Source organism: Ammospiza caudacuta, chromosome 1, assembly GCF_027887145.1.
Source record: "Ammospiza caudacuta isolate bAmmCau1 chromosome 1, bAmmCau1.pri, whole genome shotgun sequence".
Lineage (NCBI taxonomy): Eukaryota > Metazoa > Chordata > Aves > Passeriformes > Passerellidae > Ammospiza > Ammospiza caudacuta.
Genome location: NC_080593.1, coordinates 26,266,044 through 26,281,901, shown reverse-complemented (window position 1 = coordinate 26,281,901; position 15,858 = coordinate 26,266,044). Strand labels below are relative to the sequence as shown.

The following is a 15,858-nucleotide window of genomic DNA, read 5'->3' as shown; positions in this document are numbered from 1 at the left end:
AGAGTTCCAGATGTGAAGACACCTCCCAGCTGTCCAAGTGCCAGCACTTTTACTGCTCAATGCTGTTCTGCACAAACATTTAGGCTAGAAAGCACAACTTTTAAATTTTAACAGGTCTTTTTCTTTTTAGAAATAAGAGTTTCACTGAAAGAATTAATTTTTTTTTAAACAAGATGGTTAATTTTGGACAGTTTTGCTTCACTTCTGAGGTATCAGTTGTAGTCAGTTCACTCAGGAATCTGTAATAACATGGAGACACTGAAGAATCAGAACAATGCAGAAACAACTGCCTGTTTATGTGAATCTGGTACTAGCATTTAATCATTTTACACTTTAAAAATCTACTATTTTTTATGGCTAGTTTGCTATTTTTTTAATTGCATAAATATAGAATCATAGAATCATAACAAGTGAGAAAAGCTTTTTGAATTTCCCATACCCACCCTAGAGAAAAAGCAAGAACATTTTTATTAGACTAGACTGTGCTGCTATGCGACACCACTAGCATGCAGAAGGTGTAAATGAAGACAGACATGAACTGTGTATGAGATAACTTATTTTATTTATTCAATTCTCAACTTAATTTTGATGCTAAAAATTGGTCAAAGGCACTTCAAAGAAGGTATTTAAGAAAGAAATCCATATGGTGACCATTCCAGACAAATCACCAACTTTTATCTGCCATTAGGAACACAAGTATCTATAATTGCAAAGTGAAACATTCACAGGTTTTAAGTGGAGCATACTGTCCAGCAGCAATATTTAATTCTTTTAGACTATTAACAACATTTGTGGAGTATTTTAAATACAATATGGTAAAACAAAGCAAATTACACTTTTGGAGTTCCACAGAAGATTTCTTGACAGAAAAAGGACAAAGACTGCCTTTCCTAGTGGTCCTGTATTGAGGGGTCTATTTTTATCTGTGCGTGCACTGTCAGCATCAGTAACAGGTACAGCAGAGAAATAACCCACACTTTTCTGTCATACAAAGACAAAACACCCTGCTCAGATAACAAAGCATTTATAACAGGTCTGTCAATCAGCTACTCAAATACTGACATTTATACTTCTGCAAGCATGACAGATCAAATGGTAACAGCTGAAGAAAAAGTGATTTTTAATATACACCCCCACCAAACAAAGCAAAGACAGTGTCCTTAAAGGCAAAAGTACTGTGAAAAGAGCTTCCACAAAATGAGATGGTATAATCACCAGTGTAATCTCTTAAATAACACAGACTGCAAAAATTAATTGGGAGTAAAAGAAGATTAAAATTGGTCTTTTTTTGCAAACAAAGATTAATACTCTCCTCTGCAAACAAACACTAATACTATCCTCTGATTAAGACTAGTGATCAGAAAGTGACTTCTTGCCATTGTCAATCTTTCCTGAAGTGAAATCACATTAACCACTTTCTTAAGTGAAATCACATTTAACCACAAAGTTAAAATGTTACTCTGTCACACATGGGGACACTCCCACATCCACTGCCTAGTAATTTCAAGAAAATAGTTCAAAACTTTTAGATGGGTAATTTAAATCACTATGGTGCTAAGGAAAGCTTTTCAGTTTTAGAAAATCAAGAAACATCTTTCAGAAACCAAACCACAGAGAAATAATCTGCATGGCCTAAGTAAGCCCACGTAGCTGTGCATCAGGAAGTCTCTCCATCTGAAATACAGTCTCCTTGGGCTGCAAAAATTCTCAAACTCAGCAAATACTTTCTCAAAGCACAAAGACCCGAGAGTGAAATAGCAGACTACTAATATTAGTGTAATATTGTATAGTATAGGTGGCCTTTGAGTCCTACTAAAATATCTGTATTGAACTTGAATATCTGTATATAGGCCTTGCCTGGTAAGTCCCGGTTGTTCTTGATGGGCTGCAGCTGTGGCTAGTGAAGATAACTGGGATAAAAGGGGGGGAAGGGGGCCAGGCCAGGCCAGTCAGGGAGAGCCTTAGAGGAGCCCCTAATTAAGAAGGAACAGCATGCAGAAGAGGGAGTCTGTGCTGTGAAGGTCTGCAGCCATAAGAAAACACTGAGAGGAAGGTATGGGACTCTAGAAATATCGTAACAACAATTGGTAACCCCGATGTGATAGAGATAAGACAGCCAAGAGCTGTGGAAAAGCATGGCCTTTGAGCCAGGAGCTGTGGAAGAAAAGGCAGTCTGAGAGTTGCCAGGGATAAGGCAGCCAAGAGCTGTGGAGGAACATGGCCTTTGAGCAAGGAGCTGTGGGGAGGAACATGGCCTTTGAGTCATGGGAGAACGTATGGTATTGTACTTGAATATCTGTGTAACTGTTAACTCTAAGCAGGATATGTAAATATCTCTATGTAAAACCTGGTTCTGTAAGTAAAAGAAAAGGGGGAAATATAGTATAGGTGGCCTTTGAGTCTAGTAAAATATCAGTATTGTACTTGAATATCTGTATATATAGGTCTTTCCCTGATAAGCCCTGGTTGTTCTTGATGGGCTGCAGCTGTGATGTCCTTAATTGGGTGGCAGCTGTGGCTAATGAAGGTAGCTGGGATAAAGGGGGTGGGATTGGCCAGTCAAGGAGAGCCTGGAAAAGAAGAAAATGCATGCAGAAGAAGGAGTTTGTGCTGTGAAGATCTACAGCCGTAAAAAAACACCAAGGAGGTATGGGAGTTTAGAAATATGATAACAACAGTATGGGACTCTAGAAATAAAACAATAACAATATTGTACATGAAAATTATACTGTTCACATTCCAACCTTGTCTACTGAGGCTTCTGAAGGCAGTGAGATAGAAACCAATTATTTCAGAGGTATCAGCTCATGGTTATGGCAATACAATTCAACAGAGAACAACAGGACTCTGTTATAATCACAGAATGTAAAACCTGATACTTTTCTAGCTTGTCTGGAAAGAAAAATAATTCTTTGCAGTGCTATTATAAAGGCAAAAGAAATAGATTCAGAGGCCTACGCACAAGGACACTTTAAAACAAAAACTGACATTTAAAAGAAAAAGCTACTTATTTCTCCGGAGAGGCCACCCATTTCTCACAAGGTAGTATGTCCTTAGTCTTACTCCCTTCAGAAAGGGAACTTGCTCTTTTACTTTTCCAGTCTCTCTGTGGTCCTGCACATTTTGTGGCAGGAGATATTCCCACCCTGCTCTGCTAAACCCACAAGTCTCAGCTGGGCAGCAGATATGAACTAGAACTGCTGCTGAGAAAAGGCTTCACCCTGAGCTCAGCAGTGGCTGGTTTGCCTTGTTATCCCAGCAAACAACCTGTGTGGAGCTCAAACATCCTGCTTCCTCCTGTCCACCTGAGACATGCTGGGTGAAACTGGAAAGCCAGACACAGCATAGTCAGGGCAGTAAGGAACATGAAGAGGAAACGCTTCACAGGACAGCACAGGGCAAACACACGACACAAGTCTGCAGAAAATATGCAGAATTAGTTCTGCCTGTTGTGGTAGAAAATCTTTAAATCCCCATGGATGAACTGAAAAAGAAAGAAATAAAGAAACTGTACAGTAGCTCAACAGATCTTTTACATGGGCTGAATTTACAAAGAGATTAGGTTGGGATCTCAATTTCATTTTGTAACTTCTTAAAGTATTCCTGAATATTTTAACTGCTTGTTTGAACAATGCCATTGGAGTTATCAATTCCATATGGATTTCACAATACAATTGGTTTGTGCTGCATGTGGGATAAACATTTAGCTCACAGAAGGAAGCACCTTTCAGCATGTTAACATCCACTGTCCTCTGGACAAGCATCCCTCTGACTACAGCAAACTGGAGACTTTCTCCTTTCTTTAACCAATGCAGTTTTAATGGTCTACTTAACTGAATTAACATAAAATAAAGCTCGTGTCCCTATCAGTACTTCAGAAGCAGTGCTGCTCAAAAAGACCAACAGATTTAACCCTGCAGGAACTATTTAACCAATACCTGATGGATAAACTCAGCCTACATTCAGGCAGAGAAGATGCATGCAGCATTTCAACACCATGAGCTGTTTCAGTAATTACCATTGTGCTGCAGAGCAATGCTCAGAAAGAAAGTAATGACTTTACTGCTGGACAACAGAAAGAACTCCAATCTGTACTAGAACTACCTTTGGGAAAAAAAAAATCCAGTACTTTATGGTAACATCATCTTCCAGGAACATCCTGAAGGACCAGCAGTAGTAAATAAGGCTGTCTGCTACCACTATGTGCCCTTTTAAAAACAAAGACTGGAGGTAATTAGGTTATGTCCAAATTCATCAATATGATGAAAGTGAAAAATAACAAAGATGAAGAAACTTCTGTTCAAGTGTGGAATAAAACACAACATGTCACGCTTAATCCCATTCTCCATACTGCTACTCACTCAATTTGAAAAGGAGAAAACCAGAAGGTTTTATATTAACTCTAGAAAACATACATTTGATCTCTGAGGAAAAAAAAAAAAATCAGTAATTAAAACAACTGTTTTGTCCCTCCCCAAGAAAGTGTTTCCTGTTAAAGGCAGAGATACTTATGAAATAGTGGAAAAAGTTAATGCACTCTGAAAGATTCCTGCATTCAGGCCTGCTTACATAATAACTATGCACTTCAGCTCCAAAAACAATAAAAAAAAGAATCATTTAACACTTTGTGCTGAAAAAGGTAACAAGAAGCAGATACAGAAAAAAATTTTAAAGTGGAAGAAAAAAATGTTCAGAAAAGTGAAATTAAGTACTTCAACCAAATAAACTGGCTTTGGCGCAGTTTTAAAATAGGACATTTCTCGATCTGAGGATTTTAACCTCTAGTGAAAATTAAAATGGAAACAAACTAATTATAATAGTGGCTGAAACCAAGTTGTTACAATGCAACTTCACTAAGATCCTGTTCTTCCTGGTTGATGTGGCAGGTGGGATGAAAGAATAGAAAACAGACTTTTATTTTCAAAAGCATCTACCTTAGGCTGAGAAATGCTAAGATGAATTTTTATATCCATTCAACCAAAAGGATAAGTTAATAAAACTGAAAAAAAAAAAAGAGCCACAGGCAAATATGTAAGCAGCTTGCATCACCTCAGCAATTTAAACTACAGCAGCTGTTTCTGGTTTCTCCCCAGAAGAGTATTCCTCCCTGAAAACTTGATATTGTTTTCCACAACAGAATTTAAAACTTTATAAGTAATTCACAGCAGTGAATTCTGTTTCTCAAATAATTCCGATTAATCTTGTGGGTGAAATTCTGCCACTCTGTTGTTAAGGCAAAGCAGACTGGAGAATCTAATTCCATGTCTCTGCCTTACTTTTAGGGCAAGGTATAGAAAGTAACTTCAAGAGGTTGAGAATACTTCAGAAAGCCATCATGATGTGTTTGACTGGGCAGCATCCAATTTCTAATATTAGAACTGACTTAATGGAAAGGAAATAGAGGAGAACAGAAATGGGGTAAGATCATCTCTGAACCTGTCCACTATGATTTTCATACAAATTCTCCCAAATATTATTGTAGCAGAGCAACCTCCAAATTCACAGCTTTAGGGCCCGAAATCTTTGTGGGCAGAGCTGCAAGGTCACACCATCCCAAGCAGTCAGAGCAGCACCAGACTCTACTGTACACAGGGTGACTGGAAGTGCTGCCAACTTGATTTTTGAAATAAGAATCGCCAGGAGTAATTTCAGTCCGCAAGCTTCATGCACAAGTTTGAGGAGACTCTTACTCATGGTACTGGCTTCTTTTTGGTTTCTTCAAACTCCAATTAGCTCTCAGAAGATTTTTGCTTTAGCTTTTGATCATTCTCAAGTGCTTCATTTTTGCTCTGCGCTTCTGGATTCTTTGATGAATCAGGATTGTACCTATACAAATACCCATATGGACGAAGATGATAAATCAAATATTCCAAATGATACATAGTCACAGAGTCAACATAGTGGAATGAAACTGCTAGATCAGAGCAGCATCCAGGACCCTGAAACACAAAACAAAGCAAAACAATCAACAAGAATTGCCAAGCATGTCCTGGATTAAAGATCTGGGGAGAATTCAAAGAAATATTTGATTTAATGGTAAGAAATCCACTACTATCAGTCATATGTATACTTCAAAAATTAATGCTAGGCAAGGAAAATGTACCAGACATATCTGCCAAGGCTTCCTTCCAAAATGAAGCTGACAAAGTCTCTTGCTCCTGTGATCAAGCCAGTGAAAAAACTAGCTGCCTTCATTAACGTCAGAGGTTTTCTGCTTTTCCATTTTTAATTTTTGATGCTGGGGTTTAAACAGCACAAAGAAGCAGCAAGCAGGCCTAAATGAGTAACATTTATATATGAAACAATAAATGCCTGTTACTTATGTCAGCATCCAGACAGAATGTATAAACAAAACGTGTGTGTACGTGCACCTGTTTGTGTTGACATATTATACAGTTTGGCAGTATTGTTGGTATCTAACTTCCTACTGATAAAAACCTGTAACAAGTAATTGCAGAATTTTCTTTTAAATGTCTTGATTTCATTGACATTCAAGAGCTATAGGATCGTTGTTAACAAATTTGTAAAAACTTTTATTTTATAGCTCAAGTTTGAGAACACTTTCCTGGAGCACAGTTTTGGGGTTTCTTTTTTCAGCAGCTTTGATTGCAGAGTTGCTAATATTTCAAATCCAACTGGAACGAAGATTAAATATTTAAAGACACCAAAGAGAACAATTGCTACGTAACTGTCATTGTTTCAATACTAATGAAGTTTGATCAATATAGTTTGACTTTGTCACCAGATGCAGTAGTCTCTGTCCAAGCACAGGTAGCACAGGACAGGACCACACAGGCAATTTCCATTCTGAATCAGTTACAGATGGAACTGTCCACAGCTCAGCCACCCAGCACTGCAGCCTTAGCTAAAGCTGCTGTATGACACTAAATACAGTGTCATACAGCAGCTTTAAGCTACAGAAATGCTTTAGCTGCTGAATACAAGTATAAAAATAGATTGCTGCTTTACAATGAAAAAAATCTACTGAATAACCAGACTCTTTTTCAGCTTTAATATGTAAAAATTCCAAATCCTGTTTTTGAATTCTTTCACCTAATGCTAATTCACACATCACAGGCTCACACACATCATAAGATGCACTTGACAAAATGGACACCAGGCTCCTCAGGACTCACCTCTACAGCAGGATAGTAATTGTAGTTCCAGTACCAGAATGTTTTTGGTAGGTATCCTCTGATTAAGTGATGTTCTGGAACGAACGGATGAAAGGTTTCTCTGCCACTCATATCCCTAGAATCTCCTGCTTCCACATTGATGATCTCCATGCATTTTCCTAGTGCCAGATCTTCAATAGAGGAACTGTGAGTGCATTTGTTTGTTTTAAATGCAGCAACAAATCTCTTCAGAGCTTCTTTGCTCAGAACATATCCTGCTCCTCCACTCATGTAGCCCTGTTTCACATAAGGCTTAAACCTTCTCCCAAAGTATATTGGTTGCTCAGGACTGTATTTTGAAAGAAGCCATCTCAAATTGTCCAATATAACATATGTATCATCATCTGCTTTCATAAACCAATCAGCATCATCAAAATAATGGTCATATACATATTGAAAAGCTTTAATAGTCTTCCAGTACAGTTGATCCCTGCCTTCTTTGGTTTCTAGGCCCACAGCTGGGAAGTCTTTATTTTCCTCAGAGCTCATGAAAAGTACTTTATTACAGCGTTGGGCCCAGGTGGCCTTAACATGCTTGGCTTTCTTTTCTAGATTTTGAGGTCCAGTCATAACCCAGCACAGTATTTTCACTTTGTGATACAGTCCTTCTGCAATATTTTTATCCTCATCTAAAAAAAAGAGGAAAGTTGTAAAACCATATTAGACATGATTGCCAAACAACTAACAGCAACGTCCCCCTCCTCAGATACTCTGTTTCTAGATAGAAAAGACATGCAGACAGAAAAGAGGCTTTTGCTTCCAAATGTACCAGTTAATGAATTCCACACTAGATTCTGGAAGGAAACAAACAAGACTCTCAAAGATTAAAATTCTTAAAGCTATTTCAATTTCACAAGATAAAGGAGAGTGTAAGAGTTATATCAAAATGAGTGTCTGTTCAGGGAAGTGTGGCTTTAGCAAACCTTGACTTCTACATAAAAACTGCTCACAGGCAACCTCTTTATGGTCTTGGAAGACTAATGAAAATTTTAAAACAGAGTATTTTTGCCATTCACAATGAATACAACTTAATTATTACAACACAGAAAGCAAATAAGCTCTTTTTTATATATTCATGTTAACAAAAAAACCCTAATGAATATTTCTAAACCAGCAAAATGTGTTTTAAGAATAAAGCAAATGGTAAACCAGAAATAATTTATCAGATTAAGTAATTTATGATACTATGAAACTACTGTTATTGTTGATAACATGTTTTTATTTGCACCAATCCAGCAGAATAAAGACAGTTATCAGAGGTGTGAAACAATGTTTTTCAAAGCATTCATTGCTCTTAAAGAAACATTTTCACTTGATACATACAGAAAGATTTTAGCTCACATAAAAGAATATTTCATGGACAGTGAAATCTGCATAACTGGTACTAAAATATTCCTGCTTACACTTTATGCAACTATAGATCAGACTTCTCTGTAACAATGGTCTACAATCACATGTGAAACACAGACTCGTCTTACAATGCTTGGAGGTTAAATATGTCTAAATTCACAATTCCTTACTAACATCTTCAACAAATGCATTGCAGCGCAATTGTTCTCATCCAAGCTGTCCCTACTCAAACATCCTCTGTATTTGGGATTTAGAATGAACTCATTTAATGAAATATATAAGGTGTAAAAGTATTCCTGAAGTATTGGAAGGGTCTACCTTCCCTGGAAAAATAAAAATAACCAGAGTGCAAGAGAATTTCTCTGGCTTTGACTGCAAACAGCAATCTGTGCAATCAGCTTGGCAAATCATACCCACAGTGACTCCCTTTGCCCCCCTGTTCCAAGTTTGTGTTTTACTGATTGTACCAAAAAGCGATTTTTAAAAAATTGTATTTTGGCTTTATCTTAGAGGCTAGATCAAAAGTTAGAAGTTGTCCAAAATTAGCTTCTTAAGGCTAAAAAGCAATCCAGCCACATCTACAATGCTAGCAAAGATATCTGCTTAGCCAAACTGCCATTTGGTGTCACTAGCTCATTTGAGAAGTTGCTGCTCCACAAGTCTGGATGCACAAGTTGGACAAACAGCTGGACTCTAAAGGAAAAAAATTACTACTGTAATAAAAATGTAAACAAAGAAAACCACTATTCAGTAGACCTCAGGAGAAAAAAGTTATTTAGATGTAACCTGAACATAAGGAAACTGAATAAAAATTATTCATATAAATTCTTGGCAGTGAAGAGCAATGTTTTGCAATGCATGAAAAGGGAGGACATTTGCTAACCAGCCAGGTGTAACAAAATACCTTTATGCTGTCCAGCATCTGCATTGAAATTCATTTGTCCTTGCAGCTGATTGTTGTCAGTATCTGCTGAGTGCTGACCATGTGGATCATTGTGAAGAACATGAGGCTGGATCTTAACCTCTTCTTCTAGTATAATGCTGAACAGAAGGTAGCAGACAAAAAATCCTATTGCTGAGCCGAAAGTGAAGGTCAGAAGGTTCATCAAAGACTTAGAAGAGGCCATCTCCTGAAGGTGAGACACTGTCAAAACCAAATGAAAAATACATTAGACTCAACATAGTAATCAAATCTAAAACTATAGGAAGAAATCAAGAACTAAATTTCTGAAAGCAGAGAACTCAGCTCTAGCTTAGTTTCAGCTGCCTCGGGCTTGCACAGAAATTTAAGTCCAAGAGCAATGCAAATATCAATATAAAATTGTACATCCATTGAGAATGGCTGTACAGAAAAAAAACCTATTAATTACATTTATACAACATTTAAACAAGAATGTATACACTGAAGTGCAGTAGCTTTATAAAACTGTAATATACATACACTTTTTTATTCTATTTTATTCTCAGCCTACAACACTGCACTTTAAAATGTAATACCTGAGTCTATTATGAAGCTAAAAGATGATGATCAATGGCAATCTACAGGTCAAGATACAAAATGGTCACAAGATGTTCTTAAAACTCCAGCCAAATGAATATTACAGGAATTCTTAACATACGTCCATGACAGGCAGATTTTGAAGAGTTATAAAAGAAAATCTACTCCCAAAGTAGGGCAGTTGTCCTTACACTTTTAGGAATTACTGAGGATTGACTTTCAGAAAAAAGAGTAAGGCAACATTTGAATTTTCATATAGAAACACTAATCTTTCAAAGGAAGAGAAGAAGCAAGTAGATCAGCCTTGAAGCCTCTTCTACACTTCAAAAACTTTGTATTCCAGTAATAAAACACCCCTTCATATCAGCCACACCCTTGCTCCTCAAAAACTACAGGACTTCATTGACCATTTTTATTAAACCAAATCAGCAGCTATGCCTGCATAAAGGGAGTTCTATGCATCAAAAATGAGTGTGAATTTTAATATATTAAACACTTGAAAACCAATTTCAAGTTGTTGAAAGCTTTTCATCTTTGGAAAAAGTTATTTTCTAATAACTCATGACTAAACTACAAAAACATTGACTAATAAATACACACTGAATTCAAGCCAGAGCCTTACAAACAAGTCAATGATGTTCCCTCCATTAGGATCATTATTAATGACAGTGAGCAGAACCCAATTTAGTTCATGAGAGAGCCCAAAAAAGAAAATTATGGACTGCACAGAGCATCGATGAAAACCATCGATCAGAGAGGAGCTGCAGCCACCAAAACAACTCATTTAGCCTGCAGCCCTGCTCTCACTGCCTGGGCACGTACTGGAAACAGCCTGTCCCCAAGCAAGCTGCATCAATCACTGCGCAGCAACACACACTCCAGACTCCAGCTTTCTGTCTGCTCTCCTGAACACGTGCGTGCATCTTGTTGGGCTGGCACTGTCAGAAATCCATCAGATTCACTGTACACATGCAGATCAAGAACATTTGAGAGTGAAGCAGCTCTTACATGTGGTAATGCTTTTCTTTCCACACTGCTAGAAACAGGAAAGAAATTTGAAAATGCAACTCAAAGCACAAAATAAAAATCAAGAAATATACAGGGCATATATATATACAAAATATTATAGCTGTGGTTGATAAGGAGCTGTAGTTATTTAATATGAACAAGCACATTATGCAATTTTTTAATTGCCCATCGTCTTCCCTAAATTCAGTACACATCTTGGTGGAGACAAATGATTGCCTTTAGACATCATGTCACAAAGTGAAAAACTTACTGTTGAATCATTTGTGACCCAGACCTTAAAAAAATTACTTGATTGACAGCTTTATTTCCATTGTCTTGTACACCACTAAATTGAGAAGAAAACATGAAAACTTTTATCAGGTACCCAAAAAAAAAAAAAAAAAAAAAAAGCCCATGCACACAAGCAGCCTATGACAATGCAAAGGATCTGCTGTACTAAGATTATTTTTGCTTGTTTTTGCTTTCCCCATCTCTCACCACAAAGTCCCCTCAAAATTTGCAATATACACAGGGAGATGGCCAAAATAAAACAATGCCTTCTTTTGGTACATTCAAAGTGGGGAAATATACAAACCCATGCATGCCCACAGGGTACCTACACCACCTTCTAGAAGAAAAGGTTTCCACTGTTCTACTTTCCAATATTAGGTGTTTCTCTGCCCTACAATTTCAGTTATCTGCTCCAACACCTGTTAAAATTACTCTTGCTAGGAGAGAAAAAAAATGAAAATAACTTGAAAATAATTACTGCTCATTTAAGTATGAAATTATGTACAACTGAATTCTATAGAAAAAAAATTAAATGTGCTGGAAATGCTAAGAAATGGAAAAAGCACACCCACCACATTGGAAATCAGAAGCTGATTTGGCAGTACTTCACAGACAAAGAGGATTTCTCAGGGCAGGTAGTAGCTGTATTTCATATTTGATACAAAATGTCTCTAATTACAGTTTTCAATCTAAAATAATCTGCTTATCATTCTATCAATTTTATACCAAAAGAATGGGTCACTATAAACATGTGTGGGTGTATATCCACATGTCTACAAACTCCAACAGTATACAGGGCAGAAATTTTTCATTTTTTTATGAAAACTTGATGTTTCACATAAATTGAGTATTTTAACTTGACAGCAAAAATAACACTACAGCATTACACTAGAAGAACCAGAAAATGCCTTAAAGGAAGGTCAGTTGTCAGATGATAAACATCCCCACTCCTTGCTGATATTCTCTTCTACACACAGATTTATTCTGGGGGAAGACATGCAAAACAATAAAGGCCAGGCTGGACGAGGCTTTCAGCCACCTGAGCTAATGAGAGCCGTCCCTGCTCATGGCAGGGGGTTGACTTTAAAAGGAGTTGGATGATTTTTAAAGGTTCATTCTTCCTTCCAACTCAAACCATTTTGTGTTGTTATGAGTCTATGACATTTAGAGAAGGAAATGTCTATTTTTACTTCTTGAGTTAAAAAACACCTACAACAAAAGGCTAGGTTTGATTTTATGCTCCACTGCTCTATCATGGAAGCTTAACTTTCAAATTCTATCACAATGCAAGAGTCATTGAAGATTCGGTTCTAAATTTAGGTTTCCTGAGTCAACAATTTCTACATCTTCAAGCTTACAGAAAAACTATTTTTCCTGTGTTAGGGGCTGCTGAACCTGGCAGCCCACTGACAACAAGGCTGCTGCAACTCCATGTGCCAGATCCAGCCAGGCTGAGGATGTATTCCCAGAGCTGTGCATGCAAAGATGCAAATACACATGGCTGACCACAGAGATCGGCACAGATAAAAACAAGTGTTCAGGCAGACACAAACATAACATAAAAGTGTTCAGGCAGACACAAACATGGCCTGGCCTTATGCTGCTCCTCCCCACAGCTGCCCGGGACAAAGGCCTGCTGCTGGGGAATATATACACACAATGTGGATCACTCTGTACCTGGTCTCAGACCCTCAACCTACTCAGCAGCTAAGCCTGAATCCTCAGAGCCCCCAGAGCCCTGCTCCTTGTCAAACTGACGACCCTCTGATCTCACTGGTACCTGTCCCACACTTACAGCTGCCTCAAAGCCCGGCTCCCAAGCCTCTTAATCCTGCTCACTGCCTGGCCTGTGTGATACTCACGAGCAAGCACAGGCTGGCATCCTTGCCAAGGCTGTGCCCACGCACTCCGCTCTCCCTGTTAGGGGCACTGCAGGCACACGAGCCCCTGTGGCTCCCAGCTCCTGGGCATTAGGGCCTCACTCACTGCAGTCCCTCCAGCTGCTGGCACAGAGATCCTACAACTTACACCATCTCCAGCATCACTTAGAGCTCAGTATGCACACGAGAACAGGGCACAGAGTCCTCTCACCCAGCAGAACAGCTAGAAAGGCACCTTAATGAGAAAAGGGGACACACTGTGGCAAGCTGGCCTAGGACACAGTCAAACAGACTGACCAGGCCCTTTTATTTACCCATACTTGTTCCTCCTGAAACCACCTTCCTCTAGCCCCTCCCAGGAGCACCCCATAATTTCATGCAGTCACAAGATATTTGTCTCTTGCATCCCATGTGACCCATGTTCTCCAGGCAGTTAGCCCCCGATCTTGTGAGCTGTTCCCGACAGCCCTCCTGGGGACCGCTCTTGCTGCACGTCACACGTGGGCAGTGGGGCTGGTGGCTCCCCAGTGACAGCCCGGGGCTGACTCCTCTGATGACACTGTGCCTCTGTGCATCCCGCTGCTGAGCCTTCGAACACGCTCATCTAAATTACTGCTCTCACCCTGCTGCTCTGGTAAGGGCTTTGGGTCACTTCCACAAGCCAATGCAAATTTAAGGGAAAACCATGCAACATGAGTACATAGAGCTTGACCGCACCACCAAAAGAAAACAACCAAACCACTTTTAAAATTAATACTTTTACACAAACTCAGATGAACTTGGACCATGTACAGAAAAACATTAAACAAAATACCAAACAAACAAGTGGAAATACCCCAACCCCAAAACAACATAACGAAAAACCCCCCAAAAAACTCCACAGCCATCATATTTGGGATATTGAAATTTACAGAATGCAGACCATAACTCTAATTTTAAACATGTTTATCCCACTACCATTCCATAATCACTTTAAGATTCTATTAAGTTAAACCCACATACAGGGCTGATTATTTCTTGTATCCCTTACTGAGGAATCAAGGGGGAAGCTCTGAGGCCCCACGATGAAACAATGTAAATGTCCTTTGAGACTTGCATGATCAGCAATGAAATTGATATCTACCACCACCTCACCAGTCAAGAAACACATCAGAATAATTCGACCAAAATGTAGGAAAAAACAGCTAGCTGTGCGAACACCTTCTGCTCCTGAAGTCACATTTATTGCTAGCTGCTCTGTATATTCGTATGCTTCTGAAATGCAGCTAAATGCACAAGTTGTGCATTCGCTAACGTTGTCTGCATCTAGGATTTCCGTGAGCCTCTGCAGTTTCCCATCGACTAAGCACAGATCGTATCCTTCCACTTCAAATATCTGATATTATAAGCATTCCTTTCAAATTAATTCCTGCTTGTTCTACCAGAAAATACAAACCATCAAAATAAGCTACTTCGGCATAGGAGGCCAACAACCACACTGAAACGAGACGTGTAACAATCCACAGCACCGGGGAGCTGGAAGGAAGGTTTGGCTCCTCCTTCCTCATTCCAAAAGCTGACGCCGTCCTTCGGCAACAAGTGCCCGCGGCCGAAGCTCGGCTCCCAGCCCTCAGCCAGCGCTGCCCTCCCTGCGGGCGTCCGCCCAGGAAGTCCCCGCGGCGGGGGCGGGCGCGGCGGCTCTCCGGGCACCGCGCTGCCTCCCTGGGCTCGGGGGGACTCGCGCTGCTCCAGGCATGCCCCTGCTCTGGCGCCTCTCCTTCCCAGGCCTGCAGCCGGGCACCTGCGGTCCCTTCTCGCCGCCGGGGTGACACGCAGCGCCCCGGTACCGCGGGCGGGACGCTGGCCCGAGGCCCGACCCCGACCCCGCCGCCGCCCCCAGCCCCGCCCGGCCCGGTCCCCCCTCACCTCTCGGGCCGCCGCGCGGGGCCCCGGAGCGCGCTCAGCCGCGCGACAGCGCGCGGGCACCCGCTGGGCGCGCGCAGGGCAGGCCCCGGCCCGGGCCCCCGCCGGCCCCGCCGCCCCGCGCCGCCGGCCCCATCGCGCGCCCGCCCCGCGCCATGCCGCGCGCCGCCCCGGGGCGGGCCGGGGAGCGGCGGCGACGCTGCCCCCCCGCGCGGTGATTGGCCGGCGGGCGGCCCGGGGGCGGGGCCTCCGGCACGCGCGGCTTTAACCCCGTTCCCGCCGCGGCGCCGGCCCCGCCGCGTGCCGGCGCGCCCCCGTCAGCTCCGGCCCGTTCCACGGGAGCGGGAACCCGGCCCTTCCTCCCCATCCGCAGGGAGCCCGGGCACGCCGCCGGGCCGCGCCGCGAGCAGCGCCCGCGCCTCCCGGCTGCGGCGGTGGGCGAGGGCGGGCTCCCCAGGCCGAAGCCGCAGTGCGAGTGCAGTGACCGGCCTGTCTGCCCCGCGCTCGGCCCGGGCTTCGAGGGATGCGGGGAAAAAATGTCCCGGCGGGAAGGGGAGGGCGCGGGAGGCACTGAGGAGCGCCGAGCGGCAGCTCCCGGCAGTCGGTGAGGGACGCGGCCGGCGGTGCATGCCCCGGGCAGCGGTGTCCCCGGCCCTCCGCCGCGTTACCTCGCTCCCGGCCGCCCGGTCCCGCCTGGCAGCGGCTGTGCCGGGCGCTCAGGCCGGGCTGCGGAGCTCCGCCGCGCTCAGCCCCT

The 15,858-nt window shown here is 41.7% G+C and overlaps 1 protein-coding gene across 1 annotated transcript; it reads right to left on the bottom strand.

The window, feature by feature from the left end:
• Positions 1 to 539: 539 nt before the first annotated feature.
• Positions 540 to 9,670, bottom strand: C1GALT1 (core 1 synthase, glycoprotein-N-acetylgalactosamine 3-beta-galactosyltransferase 1). Its single transcript, XM_058803607.1, has 3 exons — positions 9,430 to 9,670; positions 7,137 to 7,804; positions 540 to 5,939 (listed from the first exon to the last, which is right to left on the bottom strand). The coding sequence occupies exons 1-3, from the start codon at positions 9,650 to 9,652 to the stop codon at positions 5,730 to 5,732; spliced, it is 1,101 nt and encodes a 366-aa protein (XP_058659590.1). The 5' UTR covers positions 9,653 to 9,670; the 3' UTR covers positions 540 to 5,729.
• Between the last annotated feature and the right edge of the window lie 6,188 nt (positions 9,671 to 15,858).

Bases quoted from the DNA above. Each gene is read 5' to 3' on its own strand.
- C1GALT1 (XM_058803607.1), bottom strand. From the start codon at position 9,652: ATGGCCTCTTCTAAGTCTTTGATGAACCTTCTGACCTTCACTTTCGGC. The intron at 7,805-9,429 runs GTATTTTGTTAC...TCTTTTTTTTAG, and splicing joins AGATGCTGGACAGCATAAAG to ATGAGGATAAAAATATTGCA. The intron at 5,940-7,136 runs GTGAGTCCTGAG...TTTGTGTTTCAG, and splicing joins ATTACTATCCTGCTGTAGAG to GGTCCTGGATGCTGCTCTGA.